General features: G+C 56.5%; 1 protein-coding gene across 2 annotated transcripts in view; it reads left to right on the forward strand.

Moving 5' to 3' along the window:
- The window catches only part of WNT11 (Wnt family member 11), a 41922-nt gene extending 26450 nt beyond the window's left edge, over window positions 1–15472 (forward strand). For both annotated transcript variants that reach the window (XM_036324917.1, XM_036324918.1), the window contains 4 exons: window positions 6068–6303; window positions 8015–8292; window positions 11294–11586; window positions 14761–15472. In XM_036324917.1, coding sequence (XP_036180810.1) covers window positions 6068–6303; window positions 8015–8292; window positions 11294–11586; window positions 14761–14935 — 982 coding nt within the window. In that variant the 3' untranslated portion in view covers window positions 14936–15472. The remainder of the gene's footprint in view (window positions 1–6067; window positions 6304–8014; window positions 8293–11293; window positions 11587–14760) is intronic.
- The last annotated feature ends 416 nt before the right edge of the window (window positions 15473–15888 follow it).

The following is a 15888-nucleotide window of genomic DNA, read 5'->3' on the forward strand; positions in this document are numbered from 1 at the left end:
ACCTCCCCCGGGGCAGATGGAAAAGACAGCGTGGGCCGGGGACACAGTCCAGAGGGTCCGTGCCCTGCACGTGGGGCCCCGCCCTGTTGGTTTCCTTGTCAGCCTCCTGACCCCATTGGGGGCCCTCAGACAGCCCTGGCCCTCCACCTGGGTGACTCGGGGGAGAGGAAGCATCTGTACCTCACTCAGATCAGATGAGAAGCGGCTCTTGAAGGAACCTCGTAAACTGTCAGATGCTGTGCACATGAAGGGCATCCCTTTAGGTAGAAGTGATTAAGTGGGGGGAGGTAGATGGGGGAGAGGTGCCCTTCCAACCAGCAGAAGGGAGTGCCTGCTCTGTGCAGGCTGTGGGCCCTGCAGGGTGGAGAGAGGAGTGCAGCCCAGCCCGGTCCTGGAGGAGCTGCCTTTGGACTGGAGAAGATAAGCCCAGGCCGTAAATAACTCCAAGTGCCTTGGGGAGAGCAGGGGGTGCGGTGGGGGCCCAGGCGGGGGACCACCTGGTAGGGGACACACATTTGAGACCCTGGAGAGATTTTTCAGGTGTGCTAGGCTGGCCCGAGAGGCTCTGGGGGCGCAGGTGGGGACAGTGGGAAGGCTGCATTTTAAGTGGAGAGGTCCCCTGAGTGGTGGGAGAGTCCAGGACAGGACACAGTCTGGAGTTTGGGGTGGGGTGGGGGGGGGTGGGGGGGGTGGCTGTGTGGAAGGTTCTTGGATTAGCTGGAGGCTAGGCAGTAGTGGCCAGGCCACCAGCAAATAGTCTTGAGGTCACCAGCCCTGCTCCTCTTGGGGTTGAGCTGCCAATTAATTGGTGATTCAAGAGGGGAACCCCCTCTTCCTGCGTTTCTTGTTTGTAAGAAGCCTGGACGCAGTGGCCTCCCAGCTGCTCCTGATTAGTTTTGTGAGAAATCAGCAACCCTCCTTCTACTGCCAGTGCCTGGCACTGTCCCAGCGGGTGTCTGTCTCTGATCAGGGAGTCCACGCCTCCTCACCCACCACCACCATTTTACAGAGACGTAAACTGAGGTACAGAGAGGGAAAGGGTTTGCTAACGAGCCAAGCAGTGGCAGGCTGAACTGAGCTTGTTCCTATGGCGTTGTGGGGGACACTGCTATCCTTCCCGTGCTACCGTGGGCTCTGAGAAGTATGTGGCTTGCACAGCCCCCACGCTGGCATGAGGGTGGGAAGGGCCTGGAACAGACAGCTAGCTAAGCCTAACGTCCTTGCTGTCCCCACTACATAGCTCAGGCTGCCACAAAAATGGTTACAGCTCAGTGTCTGCCCTAAGGACCTCCTAGCCCAGTGATGGTGAACCTTTTGAGCTCGGCGTGTCAGCATTTTGAAAAACCCTAACTTAGCTCTGGTGCCGTGTCACATATAGAAATTTTTTGATATTTGCAACCATAGTAAAACAAAGACTTATATTTTTGATATTTATTTTATATATTTAAATGCCATTTAACAAAGAAAAATCAACCCAAAAAAATGAGTTCGCGTGTCACCTCTGACATGCGTGCCATCGGTTCGCCATCACTGTCCTAGCCTCTTGGAGGAGGTGGGCATGTAAGAAAACAAACCACGTAGACTTTGGGCTGTGCTCCAGTTAGGCCCACCTCGGGCAGGTGACTTGTGGGCTGGGCTTTGAAGGATAGATAGGATTTTATGGTCAAGGATGGAATGCAAAGCAGGCACCCTAGCCAGGGGGAACAGCAGGACAGAAGCGTAGAGGCAGGACCGTGTGTACGTGGGGAAACAGGGAAAGGAGGAATTAAAGGAGCCTACTAGTAAGTCCCAGACAGTGTTCCAAGAGCTTTAGTCAGGAGGTAGGTGATAGTCTTATCACTACCGTTTTCCAAACGAGGGAGCGAAGGTACAGAGAGGTTAAGTAACTGACCCGAGGTCACACAGCTAATTAATCGTGGCTTTGGGATCGGAACCCAAGCAGATGTGCCCCATGAAGCCAAACCTCTTAACAGCGGTCAGACTCTTGCTGGAGCTGAAGATAGAGGGGGAAGCAGGAGAAGGAGTGGAGTTTAAGAATAACAGCCAGTGTGTGTGTGCTGCTGACTCTTGAACAACACGGGTTTGAACTGTGCAGTTCCACTTATACGTGGATTTTTTTTCCCAGTGAATGACTACTGTTTTCCATCCGCGGTTGGGAATCCACGGATGTGGAGGGCCAACTGGATGCATTGATCTACACCATTTTAAAAATGGGACTTGAGCATCTATGGATTTTGGTATCCACAGGGGTCCTGGAATCAATCCCCCATGGATACTGAGGGACAACTTAAGTTTTGGGGGAGTCAACATTTATATGTGGATTTCTGACGGCACATGGGGCAGGGGGGCGGTTGGTACCCCTAACCCCCAAGTTGTTCAAAGGCCAACTGCATATGACCTCGCTACAAACCAGACACAGTGCTCAGTGCTGTGTGTATATTGTTTCATTTAAATCTCCCAACCAGCATATGAGGGGGGCTCTGCTATCACCCCCATTAAACAGAAGAGGACATGGCGGCACAGGGAGTGTCTAGCTCACAGGCTGTCCCAGCTGGTCAGCAGCAGAGGCAGGATTTGGAGTTAGGCTGTCTGCCCTGTGGCCTGTTGGTCTCAGGCAGTCACCGGACAGCTGGGAACAGGGAAGTGTACAGGGCAGGTGGAGGCTGAGGACTCATCCAGGAAGACTCAGCTGTCCTGGGGGGGCCCTGGGGGGCGGGCGATGGGGGAGGGGGCTGCTACCCTGGGGTTTGGAAAGTGAGCTAAAGATGAAAGGGCCATTTGACACAGGAACTGAAACCAGATGTGGCGGAGTGACCTGGAATGCCCACCTGTTGGGCACCTGGGACTCAGCCTGAGTTTCCTGGTGGGATGAAGGGTAAGGGGGAGGGGGACAGAGCCTGGAAGCTTGTGGAAGCAGCTGACCAGAGAAAACTTGAGGTGCCCCTCTACTACCTCACCTCCCACCTAAGTCAGGTGCTAGGAGAGTCTCAGACCGGCAAGTGTGGGGGGACCCAGGTGGGCTGTCCGCCCCCTTCTCTGGCTGCCCCGGGTGGGGGTCAGGGGAGGTGGCTCCAGCCTCCTGTGAACCCCTGGGGCTGTCAGGTTGGCTGGGAGGGTCCATAACGGCCACCCCCCTCCCTGGGCAGCCTCAAGCCTGCCACTCACTCAGGGCCGAGACTCTCAGGAAGGGGCCCCCGGGGTCTCCAGAAGGCATGGAGCTGCTGCAGCGGTGGGGGACCTGGATCCCCACCTGAGCTCTGCCAGCTCACCAGCACAAGCTAGGCCTCCCTGGGCCTCAGATTCATCTCCCAAGTGGGAGTGAGAACGCCTACCCTGGGGTCTGGGAGGCCTGGGTTCTAGCTTGGCTCTGCCTCTGTGGGCTGTGTACAGGTCTGGGCAGGCCCTGCCCTCCTCGGGGCCTCATTGTCCCCACTTACACAATGAGACGGGGACATGTTGGGTGAGCAGCAGAGCAGAAACGGAAACCCAGGTCTCTGCCCCCCAGACATTCCCAGGAGAACCCCAACTCCCGAAAGAAAAGACCAGGCTCCCCCCCGCCCCCCTCCCGCCAGCAGCACCCTTGGCATAGGCCTTGCTGTGAACTCTCTGTTCCCTCCTGTCCTCTCTCCCACCCTCTCCCCCATGTCCCCACCCCCAGACAAAGCAAAATGTTTTCAATTAGGGGTCTGCTGCAGTGAGGCAAGCGGGTAGAGATGTCCAGACGGGTAACTCCCCCGCCTCCCGCCCTAATCCTTGATTACCTCCCCAAGGGGGACTTAGTTAGATACGGTCATTACCGCTAATTACCAGATGACCGAGTCTCCCTCCTTGGGAGTGGAATCCACTGCCTCCCACCTCCTGATCTCCCAGCCTGCACACTCCCGTGGGCGGTCCTCCCCTCCACACCTCCTGGACCTCTCTGTCCCAGCCTCCATCCTGTGCCTTCCCCGGGGCCTCTGGACCACTTCTTAGGTGTCCACCACCCGCCTGGGCAGTCTGCGCCTTGCATGGGGGCATTCTCACTGCGGTGTCCCTCATAGCACCTTCTCTCAGCATCAGCTGGGGAGGAGGATGCTTGGTGAGTGGCCCAGGGTCCCCAGGCACCAAGGTTCCCCGGAAATACAGAGCACATGTCCCAGGGAGCCACAGCGCTCACCATTCAGGGATTGCCGGAACTGAGCTCCCCGGGAAAGGCTGGGCTCATGTTACCCCACTTGTTGGCCTGAGCAGGAGTGCCGGGAGAAGACCTGGAGGGAGGCAGCCACATGGCTTGAGCGCCCACTGCATGGTTGGTACTGTACCGGGTTTTCTGGTCTATCCCATGTGATCCTACCCACTAGGGAACAGAAAGCTGACTCCGAGGGGAAAAGAGAAGGCTGGGCGAGGGGAAGTGCAGAGCAGCTCAGGACAGCTGAGCATGGATGGCTCCCAGCCCAGCAGAAAGGGGACCCCGGAAGGGGAGGCCAGGCCAGCAGGAGGATGGTGTCAGGGGGAGGCCGAGCACACAGGCACTGGGTGTCTTCAGTGTCCTCCTCTGTACAAAGCGGGGAGCGGCAATAATCTCGTCCCCGCCCACCCCTCTGGGTGTTGTGAGAACGAGATGAGGGATATCGGCAGAGGCTCTGCGACTGGGGCTGCGTGTGTGGACAGTGTCTGCGAGGCGGAGGTGGAGGGGGTCATGCTGAGGGATGGTCTCTGCCTCTGTGTGGTCACACCTCACCCAGTACAGGCTGCAGGGACGTAGACCACAGGTTCCCCAGCTTTGGCGGACCTCAGCGGCTCAGAAGGCCAGGTAGGAGCAGACAGTTCAGGGGAGACCCAGAAACCGTGCCTGAGGTCTGGTCTGCGTGCTGGCGCTGGCATCCAGGTGCACCACGCACCTCCTTGCTCATGGTTTGGAGGTGGGGATTCTGTGCTGAGTTACTGAGGGCAGGGGCTAGTCTACGTGAATCCCTTCAAGGCTGCGGGGTCCCTCCAGCCTGCGCTTAGAGGAGGTGCTGCCCAGGGGAGTCTGCTCCTCAGAGAAGGCCCGGGAGCAAGGCAGATTCAGGATGGACCCTTGGTCCTGGGGTCTTGGAATCCCAGTGCCCAGGGACAGGATCTGGGAAGCTCTTAGGTCCTATCTCATCGGCAGGGTTCGTAGAGACCCCCTAGGCCAGTGTTTCCCAAAGCACGGATGAGGTCAGCACTCCTTGCAGGGTGTCGTGCTCAGTAGGCCAGGAGTGAAACAGAACCAAGCCTGCTGCTTCGCTGCAGCCTTTCGCAGGGACACAGTATGTCGGGTTTCCTAACTATGCCTGAACACGGGTCCCTTTTTTCAGCATCTCTCTGGACTGGGACCCATTCTGGGAAATATATGTGTCGGTGCAGACACCGAGGCCCAGAGAGACAGGGATTTTTCTCAGCTCACACAGCAAGTTAACGGCTAAGTCCGTTTTATCACAACATGAGTGGCTCTTTGCTCCTGGAATAGCAAGCAATCCCTTGTATGTGTGTGGGACTTTACAGCCTAGTCAATGAGTTTAATGATTAGATGAAGCAATGATGGAAAGCTCTTAGCTCATGTTCTGCACTTAGTAAATGCTTAATTCCTACTGTGTGTTATGATGATGCTGATCATAAAAATTAGCACTTCGCACGGTGTCTGGCACACTGTGAGTGCTCCATGCGGAATGAATGTTAAGTAAGGAGGAGTTAATTCATAGCTGTGAGAGAACTAAATAAAGGCAATGGATGTGAGTACCTTTCAAACTGTAAAATGGTTTATTGCTAGTGGACTTATAATAAAGCTTAGGTAGGATGGAGGTCGTGATCCTATGTTATAAATGAGAGCCTGAAGCCCAGAAAAGGGTCAATGATGTGCCCAAGGTCACAGGGGGAGGAAGAAGGAGGGGCCATACTTCTGCTGGGGACTGGGCTTTGCCTCTTGGTTTCCTGGCTCTTTCTGGCAAAGGCTCCAGAGCCCATGGAGGAGAGGGTGGGGCCAGTAGGACAAACGGGTGGAAGTTATGTGGCCCCTCATGCCCTGCCATTTCTTTCACCGTTGTGACCTCTTGGTGGTGCACAGGGCGCTGTCCAAGACGCCCGCAGCCCTGGCTCTGAACCAGACGCAGCACTGCAAGCAGCTGGAGGGCCTGGTGTCCGCGCAGGTGCAGCTGTGCCGCAGCAACCTGGAGCTCATGCACACCGTCGTGCACGCCGCCCGCGAGGTCATGAAGGCCTGCCGCAGGGCCTTTGCGGACATGCGCTGGAACTGCTCTTCCATCGAGCTGGCCCCCAACTACCTGCTTGACCTGGAGAGAGGTAGGGAGCCAGCAGGGGCTGCCAGGGCCTGCGGAATGCATGCAGGTGGGGATGGGTGAATTCAGGCATAAGTATATGTGTTTAGATAGGTGGGTGAATTCATGGGTGGATGGATGGATGGCTATGTGATGGGTGGATGAGTGAGCAGATGGATGATAGACGGATACACAGAAGGTTAGAGGTGTGGATGGATGGATGGGTGGATGAATTAATCATAGATGTGGGTATTGAGGCATGAACTGATGAATGAATAAACACAGAGTGAGTGAATAGACCAGCGCAGAGGAGCCTGAATGACAGCACAAATGCTCATTGTACCCCAGCGCACAGATGAAGGGAAGGATGATGCCAGGAAGGCTCTTGGAGGGTAAGGGGAGTACGGGACGAGAATGTGATGGAGCCCACCCTTGGGGCAGACTGCTGTTCACAGGTAACACTAGCCCAGGCCGACGGAAGTTGCTGCGAGATGCACAAAGTGCTGTGTGGGCTAAAGAACATCTGTGGAGAGGACTTCCTGGAGGAGGTGGCTTCTCGGGTGGATCTGGGGAGGGTGTGTACAACAGAGAGACTTTCTATGGGCAGAAATGCCCTAATGGATCTAGTCTGTGCTCTGCACGGTAACAGCCAATGTGTGTGCAGCACTTGACAAGGCTTCCTTTCTTCCCAAAGTAGTTGAACTCTAGAGCCAGCCTGAGGTAGGTATTCTCAGCCTCATTCCACAGCGAAGGAAACGGAGGCTTGAGAAGAGGAGGTGATTTTCTAGTAAAGAGATGGAGCCAGGGCTTGGGCCCAAGGCCAAGCCACCCTGCCACGGAAGCACACTGGCCTCCATTTGCTAGGGCTGCAGTCACGAAGTACCACAGACGAGGGCGAGGGGTTGCTCAAACAGCAGACATGTGTTGTCTCACAGCTCTGGAGGCTGGGAGTCTGAGATCAAGGCGTAGGCAGGGCTGTGCTCTCTCTGAAGGAGCCGGGGAAGGGGCTTCCTGCTTCTTAGCTTCAGGTGGTGGCTGGACGCCCTCATGCTCCTTGGCTTATAGCTGCATCTCTCTAATCTCCGCCTATCACATGGCCTTTTCCCTCTATGTGTCTCTGATTCCAAAACTCCCTCTCCTCTAAGGACACCAGTCATGGCATTAGGGTCCACCTTGATCTAGTATGACCTCGTCTTAGCTCAGTTACACCTGCAGAGATCCTATTGTTAAATAAGGTCAAGTTCACAGGTACAAAGGGTTAGTACTTGAGCAGATCTTTTGGGGGAAACATTTCAACCCACAGTGGGCTCTTTGAATGCTCATGTTGCCCATCAGATCATGAGCTCTTTGCAGAGCTCAGGGGCAGGGCCTTCATCTCCCTAAAGCAGCCCTAACGCTGCGTGGAGGGCAGGCAGGGGCAGGTACAGGTGCATGAGTGTGTGGGAGTGAGGGTGTGCTTATGTGCGTGGGGGACGGGGCTCCGCTGTCCTGTGTGAGTGTGTGTGTGAGTGTGTGTGTGAGTATGAGTGTGCATGTCAGCTAGTGTGTGTGTGGGAGGATGTAGGGGTGACAGATTAGTGGCCCAAGCTCTGTCCTCCATCTGCTCCACCCTGCTTGCAGCCCCTGACCACATCTGACCTCACAAGAGCAGATGGGGGCCCAGGAAGAGGCCTTCAGGCCTGGGCTGGGTGCTATCCCTCGGTCACCCCACATGGCTGACATGCACCTTCCCACAGGGACCCGGGAGTCCGCCTTCGTGTATGCGCTGTCAGCAGCCACCATCAGCCACGCCATTGCCCGGGCCTGCACCTCCGGCGACCTGCCTGGCTGCTCCTGCGGCCCTGTCCCAGGTGAGCCACCCGGGCCCGGGAACCGCTGGGGAGGATGTGCGGACAACCTCAGCTACGGGCTCCTCATGGGGGCCAAGTTTTCCGATGCTCCTATGAAGGTGAAAAAAACAGGATCCCAAGCCAATAAACTGATGCGTCTACACAACAGTGAAGTGGGGAGACAGGTAACCACCCACCCCACCCACCCCAGATGGTTGTGCTTGTGCCAGTCGGCCAGAAAAGGCCACCCAGTGTGCCCCGATGGAAGGGTGGCGGGGGGGATGGGTCCTGATAACACCCACACTGATGGGCTCCCGTCCTCCCCCAGCTCTTCCCTCTCCAGCTGTGCGGGGCTTGCCTGGCTCCTTCTCCAGGGGGTCCACTGGGATTTGGGTTGGAGAATGTTGGCGGAGAAGAAGAGGCACTGAGCTAGGAGTCAGGAGCTCTGAGTTCACACCTTGGCTCTGGCAATCAGCTCTGTATGCAAGTCACTTCCTGTCTGGCCTCAGTTGTTCCCATCTATACAATGGGGGGTTTGGTGCTCCTGAGTCCCTATGGGCCGTCTTCTCAGGCTCTGCCTCTGGGGCTCTGGGCCCACACTGGGTGTGGGAGGAGGCCTGGAGAGGGCTGTGGGGCAATGAGCTTTAGCTTAAGGAATTGCCTCTTGGGATCTAATGGGAACTCCCTCCCGGTTCCAAAACCCACCCTAACCTCCAAAACAGTGTTCCCCAACATCTGTTATCAGTTTTTCCTTAATTGCTCACCTCATTCCACAGACGATTGGGGGAGTGAATGAATGGGCCTTTTTATTTGTTAACAATTAAAAAAACACACCTTTATGCCAACCTGTGTGCCAGACACCGGTTGGGTGCCTGGTGAGTGTTCTCCCCTGCGGTCCACAGTCCACCTGTGAGGAGGTACTGCTGTCTCTTCCTGCAGCCGGAGAACAGGCCCAGGAGGGGCAGGGTGCGGCTGCAGATGGCATCTCATGACCTCCTCCCTGCAGCTCCGTGAGGCCCATTTTCAGAGACACCAAGTGAGGCACAAAGAGCTGAGGGGGCTCAACCCAGGGCACAGGGCGCAACGGAGCCCAGGTCTGTGGGGCTCCAAGACCCAAGGCTTCCCTGCCCTCACCTCCCTGTCTCACTGGTCTTCCTCGCGTGCGCGTTCTAGGGTGTTCGCGCCACCTTTGGACGTTTGGGGAAACTGAGGGCAAGTCACACTGTGAGTCTGTAGCAGAGCCTGGCCAGGGACCCAGGACTCCAGCCTCCCAACCTCGGGGGGCCTGCCCCCCATCCTTGGAAATTCAGCGGGAGCCCCTCACCCAGCCCCCAGTCTAAAAACCCAGCCCCATTCTCACCCACGGCCAGGCCCAAACCCCATGCAGCCAAGGGCACAGCCATCGCCCCCTCCATGCAGTCCAAACAGGGTCCTCAGCCAGGGGCACGTCGGACTTCACCCTGGCTCGATGCTAAGAGCTGTCCCCTCTGGGGCCATCGGCAAACAGGAGTGGTCCCGGCCTTAAGCCCAGGGCCTGTGAGGGGCAATGGCATTTCAGGTGCAGTGTGTTCAGGGCCAGCACACAGCTGAGCTGGGGACATAGCTTACCTTTCCCTGAGGTACAGTGGGGCCTTGACTTACGAGTGTCCCGACTAACGAGTTTTTTGAGATACCAGCTGTCGGCCAATTTTTTGCATTGAGTTGACAGAGTAATTTGAGTTAACGAGCTCCTTAATGAGCTCGGTTTCAGAACGAATGAAACTCGTAAGTCAAGGCCCCACTGTACTTTCCAAAGTACCTCCCGCCTCTGGAGGCTGAGCGTGTCCTGCAGGGGCTCATTCACTTCATCCATGAGCTCTCTCTCCACAGGCTTCCCTGAGCCAAGTCCAGATTGTATACCCAACGGACTCCCTCCATCCCCACTTCCAGGCACGGTGAGGCGGAAGGAGCCCTGGGGCCTTGGCCAGTGCCCTCACTCGCTCACCGAGTGATTCTGGGCAAGTCCCTGCCCACTCCGAGCCTCAGTTTCCCCATCTTGGTGATGCAGGGGGTAGGCGTAGGGGACCTCTCAGCCTTGTAGCTGTCTGCACAGGGCAGGCAGGAGGGCCGGCCTGGCACCCGGATCCAAGTCCTGTGTGCAAAGCAGCGGGAGTTAAAAGGCAGAATGGAAAGGGTCTGATTCATGCCCCTCAGGTTCACCTGGGGAAACTGAGGCCCAGGGAAGATGGTGGAGCAGAGCTACTTTCAAAGCCAGGGCCAGGGCCTCCCCAAGCCCCAAAGCCCAAGCCTCCCCCCTCCACCAGATTATTACTTAGATGGATTTTTCAAAACCAATGTTGCTTTAAATTTTATAGTTCACAACACCCGTTCATGTATGTCATTTCATTGCATTCTCATGACTAAGCAAGGTGACAATTCCGTGTTGACATAGGAAGACAGAGGCGCCGAGTGGTGACGAGGCTTCCTGAGGGTCACCTGGCAGGAGCACCAGCAGTGGAAGGGAAAGATCAGCCAGGCCAGGGAACCCCCATGCACTCACCTCCTGCTTCCCCTCCCTCCCTCCCTCCCTCCCTCCCTCCCTCCTTCTTTCCCTCCTCCCTCCTTCTTCCCTCTCTTCTTCCCTCCCTCCTTCCCTTCTTTTTCTTTCCCCCCTTTCCCCCCCAGCTCTTAGTAAAACCAGTTTTGTGTGAGAGAAAAAGTATGGACAGTTAAAAGCCATGACTTTTGGAATTGCCCTCAGACCTGGGTTCAAATCCCAGCTTCAAGGTTTCCTGGCTGTGCAGCCTTGTGCCTGAGGCTTAGCCTGTCTGGCCTTCATTTCCTCCTTTTACTATGGGGGGAATAATGAGACCTCTGAGCAGGGCTGAGGTGCTGATTAAGCCCTAGCATGTGTTAGATAGAGCGTTTGTGTACAGTAGGTTGTATAACTGGCATCCACTATCCTGAAATGCCACTCTCTTCCTGCCCCTCCCAGCTGCCCCCCAGTTTGGAGAAGGAACTGAGGACCTACAACACCCCCAGCTTTAGATAAAAAAGCCCTATCACTTGGGGTCCAGAGCAGGCAGGCGATGACTCCCTGAGAGCACCCAGCATGGGGCGGGGGGTTGGGGGAGTGGGGCGCAGGGTCCCAGGGCAGGCCAGGGAGGGGCCCTGACCACCCAGCCCAACGCCCTCCCCTGTCCGCAGGCTCTGCGTGCGTCTCTGGAAATGAAGTGTAAATGCCATGGGGTGTCTGGCTCCTGCTCCATCCGCACCTGCTGGAAGGGGCTGCAGGAGCTTCGGGACGTGGCCGCTGACCTGAAGACCCGCTACCTGTCGGCCACCAAGGTAGTGCACCGACCCATGGGCACCCGCAAGCACTTGGTGCCCAAGGACTTGGACATTCGGCCTGTGAAGGACTCGGAGCTCGTCTATCTGCAGAGCTCACCTGACTTCTGCATGAAGAACGAGAAGGTGGGCTCCCACGGGACGCAAGACAGGTAAGGGCCCGCCGCTACCCCGCTACCCGGCAGGAAAGGGTCAGCTACGTTACACATGCCCATCCCAGCTCAGGGCCAGGCACACAGTCCGGCCAGCTGGCATTGAGGGAATGGAGTCTCTGCCCAGTCGGGGGAGGTGGCCCAGGAATGCTGAGTGGAGGTGCCACCTGGCAGAGTTTCTGGGAATGGCTGTTGTGCTCCTCGCCAAGGCAGGGGCCCCTCAGGGATGGAGGTTAGTGAGAGGCCCCCACCCCACCTTCCTTCTGGCTGGGGAGACAGATGGGAAGAGACACTGACAGGCGCTAGCCTCAGTCAATGTTTGCCAGATGAATAAGTGAAAGTTAAATGTCATACAACTGGCTCACTGGCTCACGGGCCTGCGGCACAAGGGGAGGTGGGAGCAGTGGCCAGCCCACAGCGACGTGGGAAGTCTGCACAGAGTGGAGGCAGAACTGGGGCGGCCATGCTCCAGAGGGGCAGCAGGAGAGCAAGGTCTGCCTGCATCCTGTGGAGAGAGAGTGGTCCCATGTCCCCCCACATGCATGCACCCACCCCCTGAGCCCCAGCTCTCTCCCCGTGGACCCCAGTGTCAGAGCTGGGGCTGAGGTCCCTACAGCTGGCCCCATCCTGGCTGCTAAAGCCGGCTCAGGACAGGAGAGAGGGAGGGAGCCGACGAGGACTGCAGACCTACTGTGTGCCCAGCAGAGCTGGTGGGGAGCAGCATTTCCCTGGATAGCTCTGGAGGAAGCCAGCCCTGAGAAGCTGTAATAGAGACAGTTCCACACTCCTATTCATTTGGGAAACTTTCTGGCGATTCACAAGGCACGGGAACACATTAAAGGCTCCGAGGAATCCCACAGTAAAGGACCTGTCTAAGCTGTGCTTCCCAGAGGTGTTTGGCTGTGGAACTCTTTTATTAAGGAGCCCCTAATAGCATTCCACAAAATGAGTGTTCTGCAGGGTTAAAAGAATATTGAACCAGAGTGAGGGTGTCTGAGAATATGTTTGGCACATAGTTGGTGCCCAGCCAGCATTTGCTTCCTCCGCAGCCCACGTTCCTGTCTCCAGGAGAGGGGGGCTGGCTTGGGGGGCTCTGTCTTCACAGGCCAGGGCAGCAGGCTCTGTGAGGAGGCCCAGGCTCCCATCTGGAGGCCAGATTGAGGGGGTCGGGCAGAGGGAAGATGGAACTGGGTCAGGCCAGGGAGACAGGAAAGAGTGAGGCAGTCCGGGTGGGTCTGCTAATGGGGTGGGGAAAGGAGGATTCTAGAACCAAGAGGGGCTGGGGGAAGCCCATCAAAGACCCCAGAGCAAAAACAGGGTCTCCCTGAATCCATGGGAGGTGCGGGGGGTGGGGGGAGAGATTGTGTGTGTGTGTGTGTTGGGAAAGGATAGTTTGTACCCTGACTCTGCAGCTTCCTGGCTGTTGGACCTTGAGCAAAGCCCTTCACTTATCTGAGGCTCAGTCTTGTCTTCTGTGCAATGGGGTCACTACCACAGACCTGGGAGGGTTGCTGAGCGCTCTCTAACATACTGACGGAGCAGCTCCTCTGTGCTAGGTAGTGTCAGTCCCATGGAAGGCCCATGAACGGTAGTCTCCACTCTCCTCTTCCCACCCCCCAGGCTTCCAGGCCTCTTCTTTCCCAGCCTCCTGTACTCTACCCCTAGGATTTGCCCCCGAACTACTAATAAGGAGGCCCATCGCACAGCACCAGCTGCCTTCCCTGCTTTCTCAGAATGCCACCCCCAACCCAGGTTTCCTGCCATGCTCAACGCTCAGCATTCCTTTGGGGATGGGCCTTTGCAGACATCTGTACTGGGCAGTGTTTTCTGCAGTAACAAACAGCCCCAATATCTCAGTACCTTACAACACAGACACTCCTCACACTCGTTCCATGAGGCTGGGGAGGTGGAGAGACATCAAATTGTGACAAAGGGAAGCCCAGGAATGAGGGGAGCCCAAAGGGGCCCTAACCCAGTTTGGGCATCAAGGAAGACTTCCTGGAGGAGGAAAATGTAGGCTTTACTCGGTTAGGGGATTTGGGGTGGATGTAATGTGCAGGGGGTGGATGTAAATGAGCCTTTTTAACTGTAAAAGGCATGTGCGCAGGCGGTACCTCTCCAGAGGCTGGCCCCCTCGCTGGGGAAGACGCCCTCCACAAGTCCCACCTGGCGAACTGAGGCCTCTTCTGCAGTCAGTATGCCCAACCCCAGCCTTCTGGTCATATTTCTTCCAGAGGCCCCTGCACCCCTGAAGCCTGGCCCCTCGCAGCCTGTGCCACGTGTCCCTGGGAGCCAGGTGTCCCAGGAGTCTTCCCTGGACCAGACCTTTCCCCAGGCCCCTCCCTCCTGAATTCCCCCTCCAGGCACCATCGCTCACTCTGTCTGGCTCGGAGGTAGGAGGCCACGTTTTCAGAGACCCAGAATAAAATGAACTCTGCCCCCTTCCTACCACCCTAAGGCTGCGGGGACCAGTGGTGTTGAGTGACTAAACAAAGCCCAGAAAGGTTCAGTGACTTGCCTGAAGTCACACAGCCAGTATGGGCGGAGCTGGGGTTGATCCCAGGGTATCTGGCTCTGGGGCACCTGTTCTTCCTGCTGTTCCCTTCATGCCTCTGCCCTTCCTTCACTGAGCCTGCTTCCATCTGTAAAATGGGCATCGTAATTCCCCCAACCCAAGGACCCTGCATGCCTCCAACTAGATAAAATCCCAGAGAAAGGCGCCTGGCACAGAAGGGGGCCAACGGGTGGCAGACCTTCTCTCTCCGTGAACAGTGTGCCAGCCGCTCACTTTGTGCACATCCAGTGCCATTTCGCCTGTTTCAGAATTTTTCCTGGGAATCTAAAAGTAAAAGCCATCTTTACATTCGTTACATTATAACTCAAGATTAAGTATGAAGATAAGATTATTCGAGTGATTTGAGGCTCCTTTGAGTATTCACAAGTGGAAGAAACAGGAAAAAAGACACCTCCATGAAATAGAACACCCCCATCATTTTGATAAGTTAGAAATACAGGGAAAAGTGAGAAGTACCCTTGGGGAAGAGGGTTATTGAATATTCATTCCCAAAGATCAAGACACCTACGGGGACAGAGCCTGTGGCCGCGGTGGGGGAGGCTGCGGGCTGCCTGGCTGGGCTGGGGCTGAGGTGACAGAAGTGCTCTCCTCCCCTCCAGGCAATGCAACAAGACATCCCACGGCAGTGACAGCTGCGACCTCATGTGCTGTGGACGCGGCTACAACCCCTACACAGACCGCGTGGTCGAGCGGTGCCACTGCAAGTACCACTGGTGCTGCTACGTCACCTGCCGCAGGTGTGAGCGCATGGTGGAGCGCTACGTCTGCAAGTGAGGCCTGCCCTGCCCTGTGGGAGCTCCTGGGGACCCCCAGAGGCCCGCCGAGGGGCCTGGAGGCACCGCGTGAATCTGTGCCTGTGACTTCCAAATGCCAGGCATTGGAGGCGGTTTGTGCTTCCACTTGGAAGCCACCAGGAACAGAAGGAGGGCCGGGACATCAAAGGGAACTGACAAGATTAAAAATAACCTGGCAGCCCGAGGCCCTGGAGTGCCCACTTGCTGCCTTCCAGGCTGGTCTAAGGAGCCAGGGGCATGGGATTGGCAAGACTGCTATGGACTTGACCTTTTGCAGCCAGATCACCAGCCGCCCAGGAGGGAAGGAAAGGGGTGCCGCCTGCCCTCACAGCGTGTTCTGCGGGCCCAGCCCCCGAGACCCCAGCCCCCCAGGGTCGAGCCTGCTGGGCCCACCACATGGAACCACTAGCTTGGGTTGTAAATGTTTTTCTGTTTTGTTTGTTTTCTTCCTCTGGGATGTGGGAGCTACAGAAATATTTATAAAACATAGCTTTTCCTTTGGGGTGGCTTGCCTCAATTCCTCTTTATATATTTTATATATATAAATATATATATATATAATGATCTATATTTTAAACAAGCTTTTTAAACAGCTGTATGAAATAAATGCTGAGAGAACCCCAGCCCTCCCCTGCAGTCTCTGGCCTCCTCAAGAGAGCTCAGAAAATCCTGGCGCTGGCCCCGGCTCTCCGGTTTCCAGGCAAGGCGGCTTCTGATTGATGTCCCACCCCCCCAACTGCGTCGGCTCTGAGGCTCTGGCCCTAGTCTCCCTAGAAGATCTCTTGGTCAAGGGCGAGGACAGACGTCTTGAAACATAAACCCAGCTGGCAGGTCCTTTGTTCCTCAGGGACACACACGCAGACGCACACAGCCTGGCCTTGTCGTCAGACCTGCTAAGCTCGCTTCAAGGGAAAACCCAGCTCAGGGGGAGCC

Source organism: Myotis myotis, unplaced genomic scaffold, assembly GCF_014108235.1.
Source record: "Myotis myotis isolate mMyoMyo1 unplaced genomic scaffold, mMyoMyo1.p scaffold_m19_p_10, whole genome shotgun sequence".
Taxonomy (NCBI): domain Eukaryota; kingdom Metazoa; phylum Chordata; class Mammalia; order Chiroptera; family Vespertilionidae; genus Myotis; species Myotis myotis.